At 45.7% G+C, this 15,379-nt stretch overlaps 1 protein-coding gene across 2 annotated transcripts in view; it reads left to right on the forward strand.

The window, feature by feature from the left end:
- Positions 1–809: 809 nt before the first annotated feature.
- zswim5 (zinc finger, SWIM-type containing 5) overlaps positions 810–15,379 on the forward strand; it is a 58,233-nt gene continuing 43,663 nt past the window's right edge. For both annotated transcript variants that reach the window (XM_070918973.1, XM_070918974.1), the window contains exon 1: positions 810–1,335. In XM_070918973.1, the coding sequence (XP_070775074.1) occupies positions 810–1,335 (526 nt within the window). The remainder of the gene's footprint in view (positions 1,336–15,379) is intronic.

A 15,379-nucleotide genomic window follows, 5' to 3' on the forward strand; every position in this document is an offset into this window, starting at 1 on the left:
TTTTGGAGAAAGTGGTCTTAACCTCGCTTTATCTTGTAATACTACTGTCACTTGCTCCATGGGTCAATTACATTGTAAATGAGGTGAGGTGGGGTGATGCAAACAGGGTGATAGACCGAACGGGCTACGTAAAGGATTTGGAAAATTACTCACAGATGAGATATTTAGATGTGCAATAAAAGTGACAGGTTTATGGATTGGTCAGAGTGATACTGAAATAAGATATTGAGAACATACATGAGTATAGCAAAGTTGATATTTGAAGTAACACAAAAACCAACACTTGTAATACATCAGTCTTAGGGACGTTATGTTGCATTGTATAATAAAGATGTTTAAACCTTCTTTACGCCCTTTAACGACTATGGTGTATTAAGTTAACCTCAATAATAAAGTAATACAATAAAATAAAATACAGTAAAGTAAGTGCACACATGCACAATTATTGTCTCTCCAGAGAGCTACTTCAGATTGTCTTTGATGGAAATGAGAACTTGGGCCATGATATGAGACCCGGATGTCTTTTGTGTAACGTCAGTTGCATTCTGACAGGTCCCTGATGCAAGTAGCAAAATCGATAGTTGTTTTTGTTTGTTGTGTTAAATTGTGAAGCCCACTTGCAAATAGCGAATTTTATTTTGAAAGTTGTGATCGGAAGTCTTGTCTGAGATCCTGTCTGGTTTGACGCTGGATGGCAGTGTGTGTGTGTGTGTGTGTGTGTGTGTGTGTTTGTGAGTGTGTGTACTCTGCTTCCTGCTGCAGCTCGGTGTCCGCACACCGTCCGTCTTCTCAGTGTTGATCGGCTCGCCATGGCGGAAGGACGCAGAGAACAGCCCCATCCTCTCCTCTCCTTACCACCGGCCAGCAAGCGACCCTGCTTGCGCCCTGCTCCCCGAGGTCCCGGCCCGGGGCCCGGCCACGGCAGCGGGTTACCCAGCTCCCGGTATCGTTCCCCGGAGTCCCTTCTGGACTGCGCCGCGAAGGCAGTAGCGGAAAAGTGGGCCTTCGAGAGAGTAGAGGAGCGCTTCGAGCGGATCCCGGAGCCCGTTCAGCGCCGCATCGTCTACTGGTCTTTTCCCCGCAACGAAAAGGAGATATGCATGTACTCTTCGTTTCAGTGCCGAGTCGCCGGCGAGGAGGGTCCGTCGGCGGCTACCGGTGGGGCTGGGGGTGCTGGGTCCGGAGCTACGACCGCCGGCGGCGGCGGAGGATCTACCGCCGGTACGACGGCTACCGTGGGGGCAGCCGGAGCTGTGGGAACGGGAGACGGACTGCCTTTCCGCCGGGGTATCAGGCTGCTTGAGACCGGCTGTGTGGAAAACGTTTTACAAGTCGGTAAGTGGGATATTTCACTCTAACCGAGGCGAAGCTTTTTGGCACAAACATTGTGGACCGTCTCCAAGTCTCTGCCGCTGGATCTTTACAGGGGATGATTGATGGAAGTTTTCGCTGCTATCGTGGAAAGTATGCAAAGCGTCTCTTTCCGCCGCATGTACAACCACACACGACTCTGCGTGTGTTTTTACTTTAGTAGGCTTACGGGGAAACATTTGTGGTCACATTTCGAGCTTTTATCGGCCTCTGTGTGAAAGGGGAAGCGCAGATAAGGTTGCTCGCTAGCTTAGCCGACCAGCTGCTGTTAAAAAATTAAAGGGCTTGCTATTGTGGCTCTTCATTACTCTGTAGCTCTGCCTGCTGCGTCTGTGCCCAGTTTGCCTTCGCGTTGAAGCCTTGCCTCGCTGAGTGTGAGGGGAGGGGGGGTTTCAAACAAGAGAAGCCGTGTTTCGGCACTTTTCTTCCTTTCCGGGGCTCTTCGTCGACGGCCGGGGCTGACTAGAGCCGTAACCCCGGCAGGGGCAGGGGAGGCGCGGAGGAGGTGGGCTGACAGACGCGGATACAAAAGGAGCCAGCGTTATAGCGTCGGGGCTTTTATTTTTGTTTGTGCGAATTCCCCGTTGCAAAAAGTCGGTTTTTTTCCCCTCAACCCGCCATCGGTTGAGGGTGGCTTAGACGAGGAACAAAGGCGGTTATTGGGTCTCTTATTATGATTAATCCAACGTTAATCCGGAAAAAAAAATCCCCCCACAGTTTTCTGCTTATTGGCTGCTGCTGCTGCTGCTGGTCGGACCGGACAAAGAGCGCAGTCGCCACCAACGTGGAAATATACACGCTGGGGGTGTTTGTGTTGTTTTTCTTATTTTTTTTTTATTTTTTATCATGAAAGTCAGCTCTTAAGTAGCTGTTTCATAGCGTTACCCTGCCGTTTATTAGTGCGTTTGCCCAGCAGCCTCTCAGTCGCTTGCAACACAAAAGGCTTTCCAGTTGAAATGATCGATAAGCGCCTCGCATTTCCAGCGCTGCAGAGAGGCTGTTTCCAAACAAAGGGCCATTCCGCAAAGCTCCATCTCCACTCACGCTCTCATTAGCTCCATACCTCCGGCTCTACACAGCCACAAAATGAGCTCAGACTTCAGGGAAATTGATGAGATGAAACCGATGGATAGTCACACACACACACACACAAAAAAAAGCCTTTTATGGTTACCGGGAGCATTTTTCTTAGGCCATATGGTGTGAGAGCCACTGGAGCTTGTCTGGGGGTTTCATGTTGCTCCAAGGTATCTAGGGGGGTGGGGGGCTGCAAACTGTGGCTGCTGCGTTTCCCTGTGTGACTGCTGTATCTAATTGCATCTTCTAAATGCTCATCGATCCACCCCGTAATTAAATGAAATTTGAGACTTATGAATATGAAAGTGAGATTGGCCCTCAGTGAGATTTGTTGTCGCCTGGCTTGAAAAGTTTTGGCAAGTTTGTGCCTGTCTGAGAGAGTCGATGTATTTAGAACATTTTCATGCAACCGGTCAAGTTATTGTGGGCCGATTTGTCCTAGCTTTAGTTTTGTTGATTGCCCCAAGGCCTTACATTTGTGCCATATGCAAGGGTTGTTTGTAGACTGTAAGTTGGGTGAAGTGTGCTTGAGCCTACTTTTAACACCTCCTGTCAAACCCAAACACACATCAACCTGGCGCCCCCACATAGGTGAAGCCATGTTCGTGGAAGCAGGGGATTCATCTGTTCATTCTGGCTCAATTTAAAACGATTATACAGTTTGCCAAATCTATAATTTGTGGTTGAAGAGGCTGTTGCCCATTAAATATACATTTCAGTTGAACTTTAAACAGTCAAAACAAAGCACACACCCGTGAGCAAACACTTCCAGTCTTACCTGCCTCACCGGCAAATCATTTCCAATCCCCCCCCCCCCAAGGTCAGCCATGGCAGGCAGGCAGGCACATGGTTTTTGTCTTTCTGTCAACAGAACTCAAGACGGCCTAAATAGCCGCGTGACATCAAGATAAGATTCGGCCCGTTCTTCACTTTGCGGGCCATGGGAACCAGTTACAGTGGAAGGTTCACTGACTGACTTAACCGGAGAACAATTGTTTTGTGGATTTAGATAGGCCGGGCAACCGAGCACGCTCACGCACAATGCACTCATTAAGGATCGTGTTACACACCTGTAAAGTCTTAAGATTGCTTTCACCTGACATGGCATAATATAATCGCCACTTAAAATAGTGGCAGTGCTTGTTTTTTAAGAGAGCGAGGTGGACGTGCCTCATGTACTTTGGAATAGGAAGTTGCCGGGGAGCGATCGAGAATGAGACAAGGCTGCGTGCCGACACATGCATGTTGATGGCGCATGGTTTGAAAGATGGCATCTCGGGTAACTGCAGTCTGGGAAAACTGGTGTTAAACTTTTGAACCGCATGATGTGCACAGTAATGGTTTAGATAGGGCTGCAAGCTGCATTTCTACAGAAAAACCAAGCACTTTTTTTTGCTGTATTTACACCTAACTAAATTAAGAAATGTAGTTTGCTTGTAGTGAAGAGTCATCGACTGTCTGCATCCGTCTCAAGTTGAGGAGGGTGATGCTGCGTTGCCGTGCAGCCTCTTTTCCACCAATTCAGGACAAATCAGGCACTCTTATAGTAATTCCTCTCACATTCGATTAAATGAAAAATCAATCTAAAAAACCTCCCCCAGAAATACTGAAGTGATGAGCTCACTAGTGAGGCTATCATGAGATGTAATATTTTTTTTGTTGTTCCTCACAGCTATCACAAGCTCAGCAGGAGCTCATGTTCCTATAAACTCGGGCTCGTCTTTAGACTTGTTTTTGTCACGGCTTCCCAGAAATCGGTGTGTGCCCAGAGCCAGATCCGCAATTGCTCGTGTTTTTTCAGGTAATTACTAATGGGATCTGGTGCTGTAGGGAAGTTGGGAAATCTGTGATCTGCTTTTCTGCTGCGCGGCACTTGATTCAAATTCACTGTCTGGGTCATGCAAAGTTTAAGACCAGGGTTGTGAGTGTGTGAGAAGCGGAGGACAACTGTTTGAAAGTTTGAACGACACAAAATCTCATTTCCGTGGCTTTTGAAGTGTAATATCGTGCCTTATTAACAGGGGAAAAAATGAGAATACACACTGGACATGGTGTCTCACGTCTTGTTTGCCTCTGGCGGCTGATCTTTATTGCCCTAAAAGTTTGCATGTGTAACAGCGCCTCCAGCAAGCTGAGCAATAATGAAATGGTTTTGGAGAAGAGAGTCATTTCAGTATAAATGGATAATGTTTACCATTGAAGACATCTGTGTATGCGCCAGTGATTAACAAAATGAGTTGACTGGTATGTCCCTTAGATGCCCCCCCCCCCCCCCCCCCCCCCCCCACTCCGTACATTACCAGTGAAGGCCTTTGTCTGTCGGCCTCTTTTAACGGTAATACTGACGGATTGAAGAGACGTGAGCTCATCAGCAACTCATCGGCCCATGTGTTCATAATAATCTACTCCTCGCTCCAAGTCATAATTAGAATAATCAAAGCTAAGCGTGCTTGTGTTTGTAACCCCCCCCCCCCCCCCCCCCGTCTCATAAACTCCACATACACACACACACACATGTGTGGCCAGAAGCCCCCTTGCCAGAGCCTTATAAAGTCCTCAGAGAGCGGGAGGAAGGGATCTAAGAGGAGGGAGGGAAGGGGGGTTTCTTAAGCTTTGAGTCAAGCTTTGGGATTATTGGGTCATGCTTTGTTACCCAGCTGTAGAAAAACCCCTTGTTCACAGAAAGGGGAGGGGGGCATGGGAGGGATCTGTGTGTGTATATGTGTGTGCACGCCGCTGTCTCTGCAACGTTACATAAAGCTGTAATGGGTCCCTTTTGAAGCGCTGGTGACTCTGACAAAGCGAGGCAGCGAAGTTGAACGGGATTAAACTGTATGGGACAGTCAGTAGGTGGGCCGAGAACACTGTGGGGCTTCTTAACTCCCCACTTTTCAGGTCCTGAACTGTCTAAAAGCTCCTGAAACTGGTAATTTAATTAGGTATCGAACATCAGCACTTTGCTGGCACAGACAGATATGTGTACCGATAAAATGCCAAAGTACCAAAAGCTGGCAATCCAAAGTCTGGTCAGTGTCATCCAGCAATTTCGAGCAATGTCCAGCAACGACGTAATGTATTCAATAATTGATGTAAATGATTACCCTCGAGAATGACAATGTAAACAAGCATGCAGTCGGAAGAGCCCGACCAAATCATTTGATTCGATATGTAACCCCCCCAGAATTCAGTTTGCAATGGCACAGAGGAGCAGCAGCAAATCTTCAAATTTAAGAGGCTGAAAACGGCGAATGCTACGCAACGCGCTTGATATATAAATTATAATTTGTAAAATTTATAAAACGCTGCATCTACTCTATACTACCTGCCGCATATTGAAGACATTTGCATCAGATTGCTTTTTATTTCCCATCACATACAAATGTTTTCAGTGTGGTTGCTATTTGTTATTATCACTATATTTACTCAGTGTCAGTTCATGTATGATTTTCAGTTTGCTGGATCTCTGTGTGTGTGTGTGTGGGGGGGTGTGTGTGGGGGGGGGGGGGGGGGTTGGTCTTGCCAGTATATTTTCTTAGATGTAATTTCCTGGCAGAATGGCCGCAGGGTTCCTTGTTGTGGAAAAGCTTGCGAGCCTCTGGTGTAAATTCGCTCTTCGGTTGCTCAAGAGCGTTGCGATAAAAGGCAGAAGGAGGCGATGAGCTCATCTTTCTTTGTGACTCGACTCCCAGGACCGAGTCCACTGACACAGCTCAATTTCGACCCACATCTCTAGCCCTGTCCTGTCTTTACCTTTCTTATTTCCCTGTCTGGTTTCTTTTCTTATTTCTGCACCTGCTTTTCGCTCAGTGAACCCCACCTAAATGTAGCTCCACATCTGCTTTCTATCTCTGATGCCCTTTTATGTTCCTCACACACTCTCCCTCTCTGTTTCTGTAGCTTACATCAGTAAAAGATGACTCGCACTTTAATCATATTCTGTCTGTAGGCTCGCGCTTAGTAAAGGGCTGTTTGGCGGCCCAAGGCGAGAAGGTTTTTTTTTTTTTTTTTTTAACCTACCCCTCCATCTCCGCCACTGTTGATGCGTGAGGCTGCTGCTGGTTTGAGGAAGTGTTAGTAGTTTTGACAGGGGGGACTGGGGAAGCTGGAAAGAGTGAGAAAGAGGGTCAAACAGCTGACAACAACACTCCTGGGCGTGCGCCTCTGCACCACTTCCACCCTGTCGGGATGTTGGCTCATGTTCTTCTGGGTAACCATGAGTAACTTCACAGAGGTCAGACCCCCGTCTGGCTTAGCTGATGGTGCATATGTGTATATGGGCGGGAAAATATTGGTACTGTTCCACACTTTTCATTAATGCTTTTTATAGATTTGGAAGCATTGTGGTGTTGCAGTTATGTGTCAGGCATTTTTATTCAAATTGGCTGTTGCTCTCGTTTAGATTTTATTTCAAAGCTGCTGTAACACTGGATGATCTTTTGAAATGGCTTAAAATGAAACGGCAACAATTTTGATAATCGATTAAACCTTTTGAGTCCATTTATCAAATAAAATGACAAAAAGTAAATGCGTCTCTACTTTATTTGACTGTTGGTTGGATAAAACCACCAGTTGAAGTCAACAACGGGGCCCTTTGCTATTTTCGTCAACTAAACAACAAATTGATAAATTGGTATAATAGTTGGCATATTAGTGTTATTGACTAATTCGTGTTAGCTGCATCCCTGTGTTATTCATGTACATTATATTAGAATTTAAAGCTGCACTATTTTTACATTAACATTGGATCAAATGACTAGGCGTGTCGCTGGTTAAAGCCTGATGAACCGCTACCTGCTCAGCACCAGGCAGCAGACAGACAAAGTTAGCAACCTCTGCTGAACGTAGTTGAGTATTTAGAGCCAGATATTTTCATTTCCCTTTCCCCTTCCCCAGATTTGTCATGTAGCCACGATTCCAAATGAATGCCAAACACCTCCGTGTCTGCCGGATGTGTACTGTTTGCTAACACGTTGGCCATCGGCTTGATTAAGTGACTTGCAGCTTGTCACGCTGCCCCAAATGGCCCCAAAATGCTATTTTTTGCTCTCGTCTCGCTTGTCATCTTATTTACTAATTTCTTAATCTTCCTTTTGTATGTTTTTGTTTTGTATGTTTTGCTTGATCTATTATCCTGTTCAGGCATATCAGTGTAATGTAATGTTGTTTTTGTCGTAAAGCCCCGTGTAACTTTGTTCAGATAAGTGCTTCATGAAAAAGCTCTCATTATTTAAATGCTCATCATCACTTTAATATAAGGAAATGGTGCATTTTTAACTTGCAAGTGCTTTAACCTTCACTGCAGTGGTAATTGTAGCTGGATGCTTGAACATTAATTTGCAAAAGCACATCTTTTCTTTTTTTTCTTTTTTTTCCTCCTTAAGTGCATTTGTTCTTGTATATCTATTTATCTGTGTATATTCACGGCAGAACCCATTCTGAGCCACAACTTTAGCCACTTAGCACACACACAGGCATTCACACACATACACTCACATAGTCTGTCTTCAACCCTATCCCCAGCGCACAACACAGACAGACAATATTTAATCAGTGTAATTAATTCCATGCCCGCCACACTCGAAAAGGGAAAATCGGTAAAACAAATCGTCCCCGCACTCTTATTAGCTCACGGAGAGGCTCGTGAAAGATGAGGCCATTAGGAAGATGCTCTGTTGTATTCATCAAAGGGAGAGGCACCTGTACGCATGCATGTTTGAGAGCGCATAAGGGCTGATTATATAAAATCATTAATCAGGGGTTGTTGTTTGAGGGCTTCCTCAACCAGACAGCGAGGCGACCATCTGTATGTCACATCTGAGACACACAAAGCATGATGGAAGAGGAAGTGCTCGTCCACAGATTTTCCCTTTTGTCTCAGTCTTGTTGCCAAGTGCTCCACACTTGTCAGTTAGACAGTGGGTCCAGTTTTTGTTGATTAACGCCACGCTCTGATATGTTTTGAGTGTCCAGTCGTCAGTCAGCACATCTGAACCGCCAAGTAACGGCAGAAAATGAGAGGAACTTTGAAGCAGGTTGTCAGAGGTCGGGAATACACTTATTTCCGAGCAGGTGCACTTAAGACGGTGGCAAAAAGCAAGAAAGCACAGTCTAAACGTGACCTTGATTCATCGTTACTTTTTCCTAAAAAGCTTTTCCTTTTAAAATTAATTTTAAAGGCAGCTCCTCTATTGCTGCGGTGTGTTTACAGTCAGCAACCATGAATGGCTATATACTCGTTGCCGTTGCTAACCAAGACTGTAGTGGGCGCTGTGAATATATAGTGCGTCACAACACAACGGAAGGCTGCTCTTGAAGCTCTTCGCCCAAACGTCGATATCGCCGTTGTACAGCACTTGTGGTTTTCTTGTCCTTGCGTCCCTGTTCTTCTTGTCTTAAACAACATGCAAATCCTGGTCGACTATGCGTTTTGAAGGAGGTGGCAGGAGGAAGTGATCGGCTTCCACGGACCAACAAGCCAGTCAAAGAGTGGTGTGCAGTCAGCGCCAGCCGCAGGCCGCTATGTTCCAGATTTCAAAAGGCACGTGCCAGCTGCAGTTGCGTAAACGCAGAGGTTTGCGGGTACGTTCGCAACAGTGTGAACACGTGCAGCGAGCCTAATAGCCTCACCTGGCGTCAAGTGAAGTGCTCGTTGGATCGTGGAACTGCGTCTGAAACCCTCTCCGTCCGCACTGCTCTGACGTCGGAATCGGAGGCAATTTTTGTGACTCTCCGAAACCTGCAATCTGACATCCACACCCTCTTCGCGCAGCGATTGGCCAGGTGTGCATGTGGAGGTGAGAGAAGATTACAGGTTCTGAACCTCTCTCAAGCTGTGTTTTTTTCTTTTTTTTTCTTTTTTATTCTTCACACTTTTTTGTGTGTGTAGCAGCCGAGTGCAGCACCACGAAGGCCTTGGAAGAAAGATGTGCGATTTTATCCCCAGTTGATGGATTATTGCGCCTTGTCCTTCTCTATGACGGCAGGCTCCATTTTAACCATTTGTAGAGGAGCAAATGAAAAAGCTTTCATTAAGTGGGTATAGATATTATTAGCACTGTATTATTGAAACCAACACAATAACACATTAGATTGATGGAAAAAAACAACCTGGATTATTACTTTAAAGTCAAAGATGCTGTCAATTGGAAGCATTACCCTCACAAGCCCCCCCCCCCCCCCCCCCCCCGCCCCCGTGTGCTTTCTTTTTAAACCTGGCCTCAGGTGTTTCAGCCACATTTTTTGCTGCCATTTCCAGGTATGCCATTTCCACTCCGGACTTGTTTGCAACAGCAAGCAGAAATGGCATTCTTTGCTGTTGGTGCTGTTTGCTCGGGTCCGTCCCTCAACAACAGCTCCTTTCTTACGGTTGTATCAACAGCACATCGTGTGTGTATGTGCACATGCGATGAGATAAAAACACAGAGCAAACACCTCTCCTGTCCTGTTTTTGTACCTCCCTATCCTGTGTGTTGAGCCGTGTGTTTTCCTCCCACCTTTAGTGCTTTTACCTTGGGTGGTGGGTGTGCGATTATCAGCCAAGATCAATGGTGGCCTTGTCCTTTTAGCTTTTGAAGCTGAGAGTCTGCTGTATTCCGTTATTGCAGTGTTCCACACCTGTCTTTTTATTGTCTTTCTGTGTGTGTGTGTACAAGTGTGTGTTTACCATGGTTGTTGTACACATTTGGCCCCCGTCCACGTCTCAGAGAGAGAGAGAAGCCGGACTTGAAAGAGAAGGCTGAGGCTTGCAGACTGGACTATTAAGTCCTCGTTTGGTTGTAATTGCCTAACAAATGCTGGGGAGAAAATGGACAGACATGGAGGGGAAAGGGGGTATTTAAAATGCCAAGCAGACCAAAATCAAACACTGTCTCATGATCAGGTTGTCATACGCACCAGAAGTCTGTGATAGGGGGAAATACTATATTCACTACACTGCTTTTTCATGTAAAATAATCTTGTAACTCATCTCACATGAGATTAAGTGAGGCATTTCCATAAAAATAAAAGCAATGCCTGTGGCACGGAACATGACACATTTAAGTGGGTTGAGGAAGGCAGTGACAGGTAGCTTTGTTTTTAAAAAAAAAAAAAAAAAAAAAAAAAAAAACCCCAGAAAGGCAAATCTCTTGGGGGTAGACCTATTTGTAGAGGATGTGATTCTTCGTGTGGATTTTTTTTTTCTTTTTGGACCCTTCACTAATCGCAAAGTTGTGTTGAACTTGAAGAAGTTCAGGCCTCGACAGTAATTTCACCCCAGATTAAAACTTAAAACCTGTCTTCATTTTATTGACCCCAAACCTATTTTCCTTCCTCTTTTTTTTTTTTTTAAAACTTGGTGAGGGGAAAAGGCAGCGTTACTCTGTTCATCTGTGCTGCCATTGATTACTTGATGGTTGGATAGAACTCATTCAAGCAGAACTCTCGCTCAAGGTGTGTGTGTGTGTGTGTGTGTGTCTTCTATTCTCTTTTTTTCATTAGCTGCAGGCAATGTCACAGAAGCCCTGAAAGCTTAAAGGGACAGTTCAGTTTTGTTTTTTGACATAAGGTGGTGCGACCTGTGGGACAAGTTTGCCGCTTTTCAGGCAGAAATTACAGACAGCAGGGAACAGCAGCAAATGGGGCCAGCCAGCAAAAACATTTCAAACCGTCCAATCAGTCACATCGGAAGGACAGATCTTAATGTTACGAAAAGTATTCAAATAAGTCAATTCTAAAAAAAAACTACAATTCTCCTTTCATGTCTGTATGCTAAATATGAGGCCAGCAGGGGATTAGCTTAGCCTAGCATAAAGACTGGAAACATTAGCTCTGTACAAAGTCCGCCTACAAGATGTAACGTGTCTAACTTTCAGCAAGAAAGCAAATGAGCATCCTTCCCCAAAAAAAAACAACTATTCCCTTAAGAGTATGTATGATCATTTTTTCTTTCTGCCTTGCAAGCTTCCCGTCTTTTCTTTCTTCGTGCGCTAAAACAGCAGTCAAAGAGCAGATTCAGAGACTAAACCATAACATCGAAAGAGATCAGGGATTCTCCGAGCCAATTAGATTAGATTTGACCTTTTACACTGCACATAATTATCCTGCTGCGGGTTTCTGGGTTTGATCTGTGTGGCAGAGCAAATACCAGCGAAACCAGTTTTGGGGACACTGCACTATGAACACTGGGGCCTTGTACACATTACAGACGCACACAGCACAAATACAGAAGACAATATTATGTATGGAAACAAGTGGAAAGGAACCTTGAAGTCACGTGGTTATCTTTTTCCAGGACCACATCTGTAGCATTTTGAACACAGCACTCCAGCACTGCTCCCATAATGCCCCGCTTTGTGTTGGCCAGTCCTGAGCGTCTCTTGATCTCTACGCTGATGCTTTCCATCTTCCCCTTTTGAATGCAGCGAATTTGCTGCTTTATTGTGTTGCCAATCTCCACTTGTGCTGGGCAGTGGTAGATCATAAATACCAGGCGCTGATAGCCATCGCTCCTTTTCTTTTCGCTCTTCTTTTGAATACGCACACAGTTGTGTATTGCGGCGAGTGCCTGCATCCTATGTGCGTTTCTAATCTCGGCAGCACTCAAAAGCCCCTCACAACAACAGTGCTATTACTGCCAACAAGACAGACGAGGGCCCATAGGAGCCTATTGTGTGTGAGACATCCATTATAGCTGGATTAGAAACTATTTCCATATATTTGGTTGACTTTGATCTCAGGAAATGGGAGTCAACAACCATGCTGCGCGTCTCTCTTTCTTTTCTTTTTGCATGTGTGGCGCTCAGTATGGTCATGGCGTACAGATGTGCTCCTTCGCTGTATAGCCCTGCCCTGTTCCTTTCAGATGAAAACATTTTCCGCCTGCGGTATTTTAACAGTTAATATGTGATTCATCAGCGCTGACCCCTTCGAGCGATTTGATCTTTTCTGGTTGCTAAGGTTTGCCTCTCCCCGGTCATCTTGTGCTTTTCGTCGCTCTCTTTCTCTCCCCAAATGTGTGCCGAAGGTTTTAAAGGAAGCACTTAGCGCTAAAACTACGAATAATTATATCACTTAGAGACCAAGTCCCCTATTATGGTGATTCAGACTGTCGGTGTGCATTAGCAAATGGGCCAGGGCCTCCTGTGTGGCTGAATTATTCTGAGTCTGAAATGCGACCAGCACACCACTCTTTAACCCCCTAAAGGTCGAGAAAAGTCTCAACCACTCCTATTTTCCTTTGTGCAAGTGGCCAGTCCCACTTTATCAGTCTGTCTCTGTAGCTATGTTTACCTACAGCTGCAATAAACCTTTGAAATATGGTCTGCACAGTATTCAAATGCACTAACTCATATCCATTCAACCACAATGAAGACTTGTACATTGGATCAGCAGCATCTCTGTGCTCTCTTGGAGAGTCATGGAACGGAATATTGCAACCTGCTAATTAATATGCAGGTTTCTAATATCAAAGGGGCAGCGGAGAAGCTGTAAACTCACGTGCAGCATTGTTGTGGCTAACATGTTAGCAGACAGTCGCTTAATTACACCTCTGGCAAGTTCAAGTCCCTAAAAACGTTGCTCCAAAGAAGTCTGACGGGGAAATAAACAGAAGCAGTCAGACGAATGTACAGACTTCTAACAAACCCCCAGGTTAGCTAAACTTATTTGGAAGAGAAAACAAAGGTGAACGCTAAAATAATTACCCACAAAATCTACATCCTGGTTCAACGCTGGCCCGCCACACTTGCCGTAATTACGTGCACGTAGGTTTTTCTGTCAAACGAGGGGTTATTGCTGACATTTTAGTGTACGCTAATGTTTAGGTGTCCTCCAAATAAAGTGCGTACTTAACTTCTACCTTGTTTACAACCCGTCTGACCGTTTTAACGCTCAAATGTCCGGCCCCGTCCGACTTTTTCCACACTATGTAAATGAAATTCAGTCATATATATATATATGTATATGTGGGAACATACTTCACATTTTGTGGTTAGAAAAAGCAGATTGGGGCTTCAATGAAAACATAACAGAAATATTGTCAAACGAGCATCGACCCCTTTATTACAATTCTGAGAAAGATGTTTTTATACATGTTGTATCCCTTCAGCCGTTCCCTCACTGTGACTCACCTATCTGAACTGTAAGAGGTCATGCTGCTCTATTGACGGCCTCTTCCTGCACCAACAAGCCAGGCTGCTTTACTGGTAGGACAGATACGTAATCATATCAGGCTTGAGTGTGGCAAATGCCTGCGTTAATATGAATCACCCCAGTTTACCTTTCCCCCCCCCACTCTTTTTATCTTGTCCTTTTTCCACATTATTCGGCTGTATTTTCCACAGTTTCCCTCCTCCTTTCTCTGCCTGTCCGCCTCCCTCCCTCTCCTCTTTATCTCCCTGCCTGCTAATAACAGCCCTCTGTGTGGGTTTCTTTAGTGGAAGGCCTGCTATGGCCCATTAGGCTGCAGCCTCACCGACAAATGAATGGTGAGACTGACTGCAGAGAGAGGAGGGAGGAGGAGGACAGGAGGTGAGCATGAAAAAGGACCGGGGAAGGGATGGGATGGTGTGAGAAAAGAGATGAAGGCGGGGGAGAGGGGAAGGAGACAGAAGAGAGGTAGAAGAGGGTGTGAAGGCAGGCGGAATGGAGGGAAGGGGGGGGGGGGGGGGTGAGAGGAGGTGTGAAGCGAGGAAGGAGGGTTAGGAGGGAGGAAGTGGAGAGCTGAAAGGCAAATGTAGAAGTACATAACCAACCTGTCACCTCTGGCTCTCCCTTCCCCCTTCACACACACACACACACACACTCCACAGTTACAAAAAAGCCAAAGGGGAGGGAGGGAGGGACCTCATTAGGCTCTCAGCAGTCCATCACACACAGGGAGAGAGAGAGGGAGAGAGACTACTGAGGTCTATGGTGGGGGGATGGGGATGCCCTGAGAAAAGAAGGGAGCAGAGGGAGGAATGAAATTGAATTGATAGGAGTAGTCAAGTGCAGCAACACACACACCCACACACACACACACACACACACACACACACACACACACCGCACCTCTCTATGCAACATGATTAATGTGGTCAACAGCCGTGAGGATCAGTCTGGTCGAGACCTCTCACCCTTTTGCACTCACATACACGCACAAATGTTGCCCCCCCCCCCTCTTTAAGTGTCTCCATGCCCTTCTCTGGCCCGTCTATTCACACACCCACCTCACCCCAACCAGCCCCCTCCTCCCTCCTCGCACCCAAACAAAGATGGAGGCGACACAACGCAGTGGATGTTTTTTTTTGTCTTTTTGTCCGTTATATGAGACTGGTATAAGACCGGCATCCATTCCATTTACTTCCGAAGTAAAGTTGCAAAGCCAAAGAAAGTCAACAAAACGCAGCCAGGTCTCCTTCATTTCTCTTGCGACACTTTTGAGAATATACCTACTTTGTCACGTTACCAAAGTGTACTGAACATGTCCATTAACAAGCAATTCATCCAACTGTAGCCAGAGCGCGTAACAGTGTTATATTACAGCACGGCCTTTGACTTGTTTGCAAACTGCTTTTAAATAATGACTTCGCTGTCTCTAAAGCCTCTAGTTATGGTGTAATACAGGGGAAGGGAAAGAGTCCACAGCTCGGGAACATAGTCCTGGCATTTGACCTGTTTTGACTTGTGTTGTGGAGAATAATATTAACGGTAGAAAGATGCAGCTCTGCTAACAGTCATATGACCCAGCCGCTGGTCAGAGCGGCTGCTTAAGAAAGTTTCCCCTGAACTCAGTTGTTCAATTTTACTAAAATTGAGGCCTTTAGTAAAAAGCACCGGAATATTACAAGTTAGAAATGGCTGAAACTCCAAAGAACAGAAAAAGTGGGGGTGGCTGACCGTCATTGTTGAGGGCACTCACAGAGCTTCCTCTGGCAGAGAGTGCCCTTGCCAAAAGTCAGTTCCTGGACCG

The sequence above is a fragment of the Enoplosus armatus genome, chromosome 14 (assembly GCF_043641665.1).
Source record: "Enoplosus armatus isolate fEnoArm2 chromosome 14, fEnoArm2.hap1, whole genome shotgun sequence".
In the NCBI taxonomy this organism is placed as follows: domain Eukaryota; kingdom Metazoa; phylum Chordata; class Actinopteri; order Centrarchiformes; family Enoplosidae; genus Enoplosus; species Enoplosus armatus.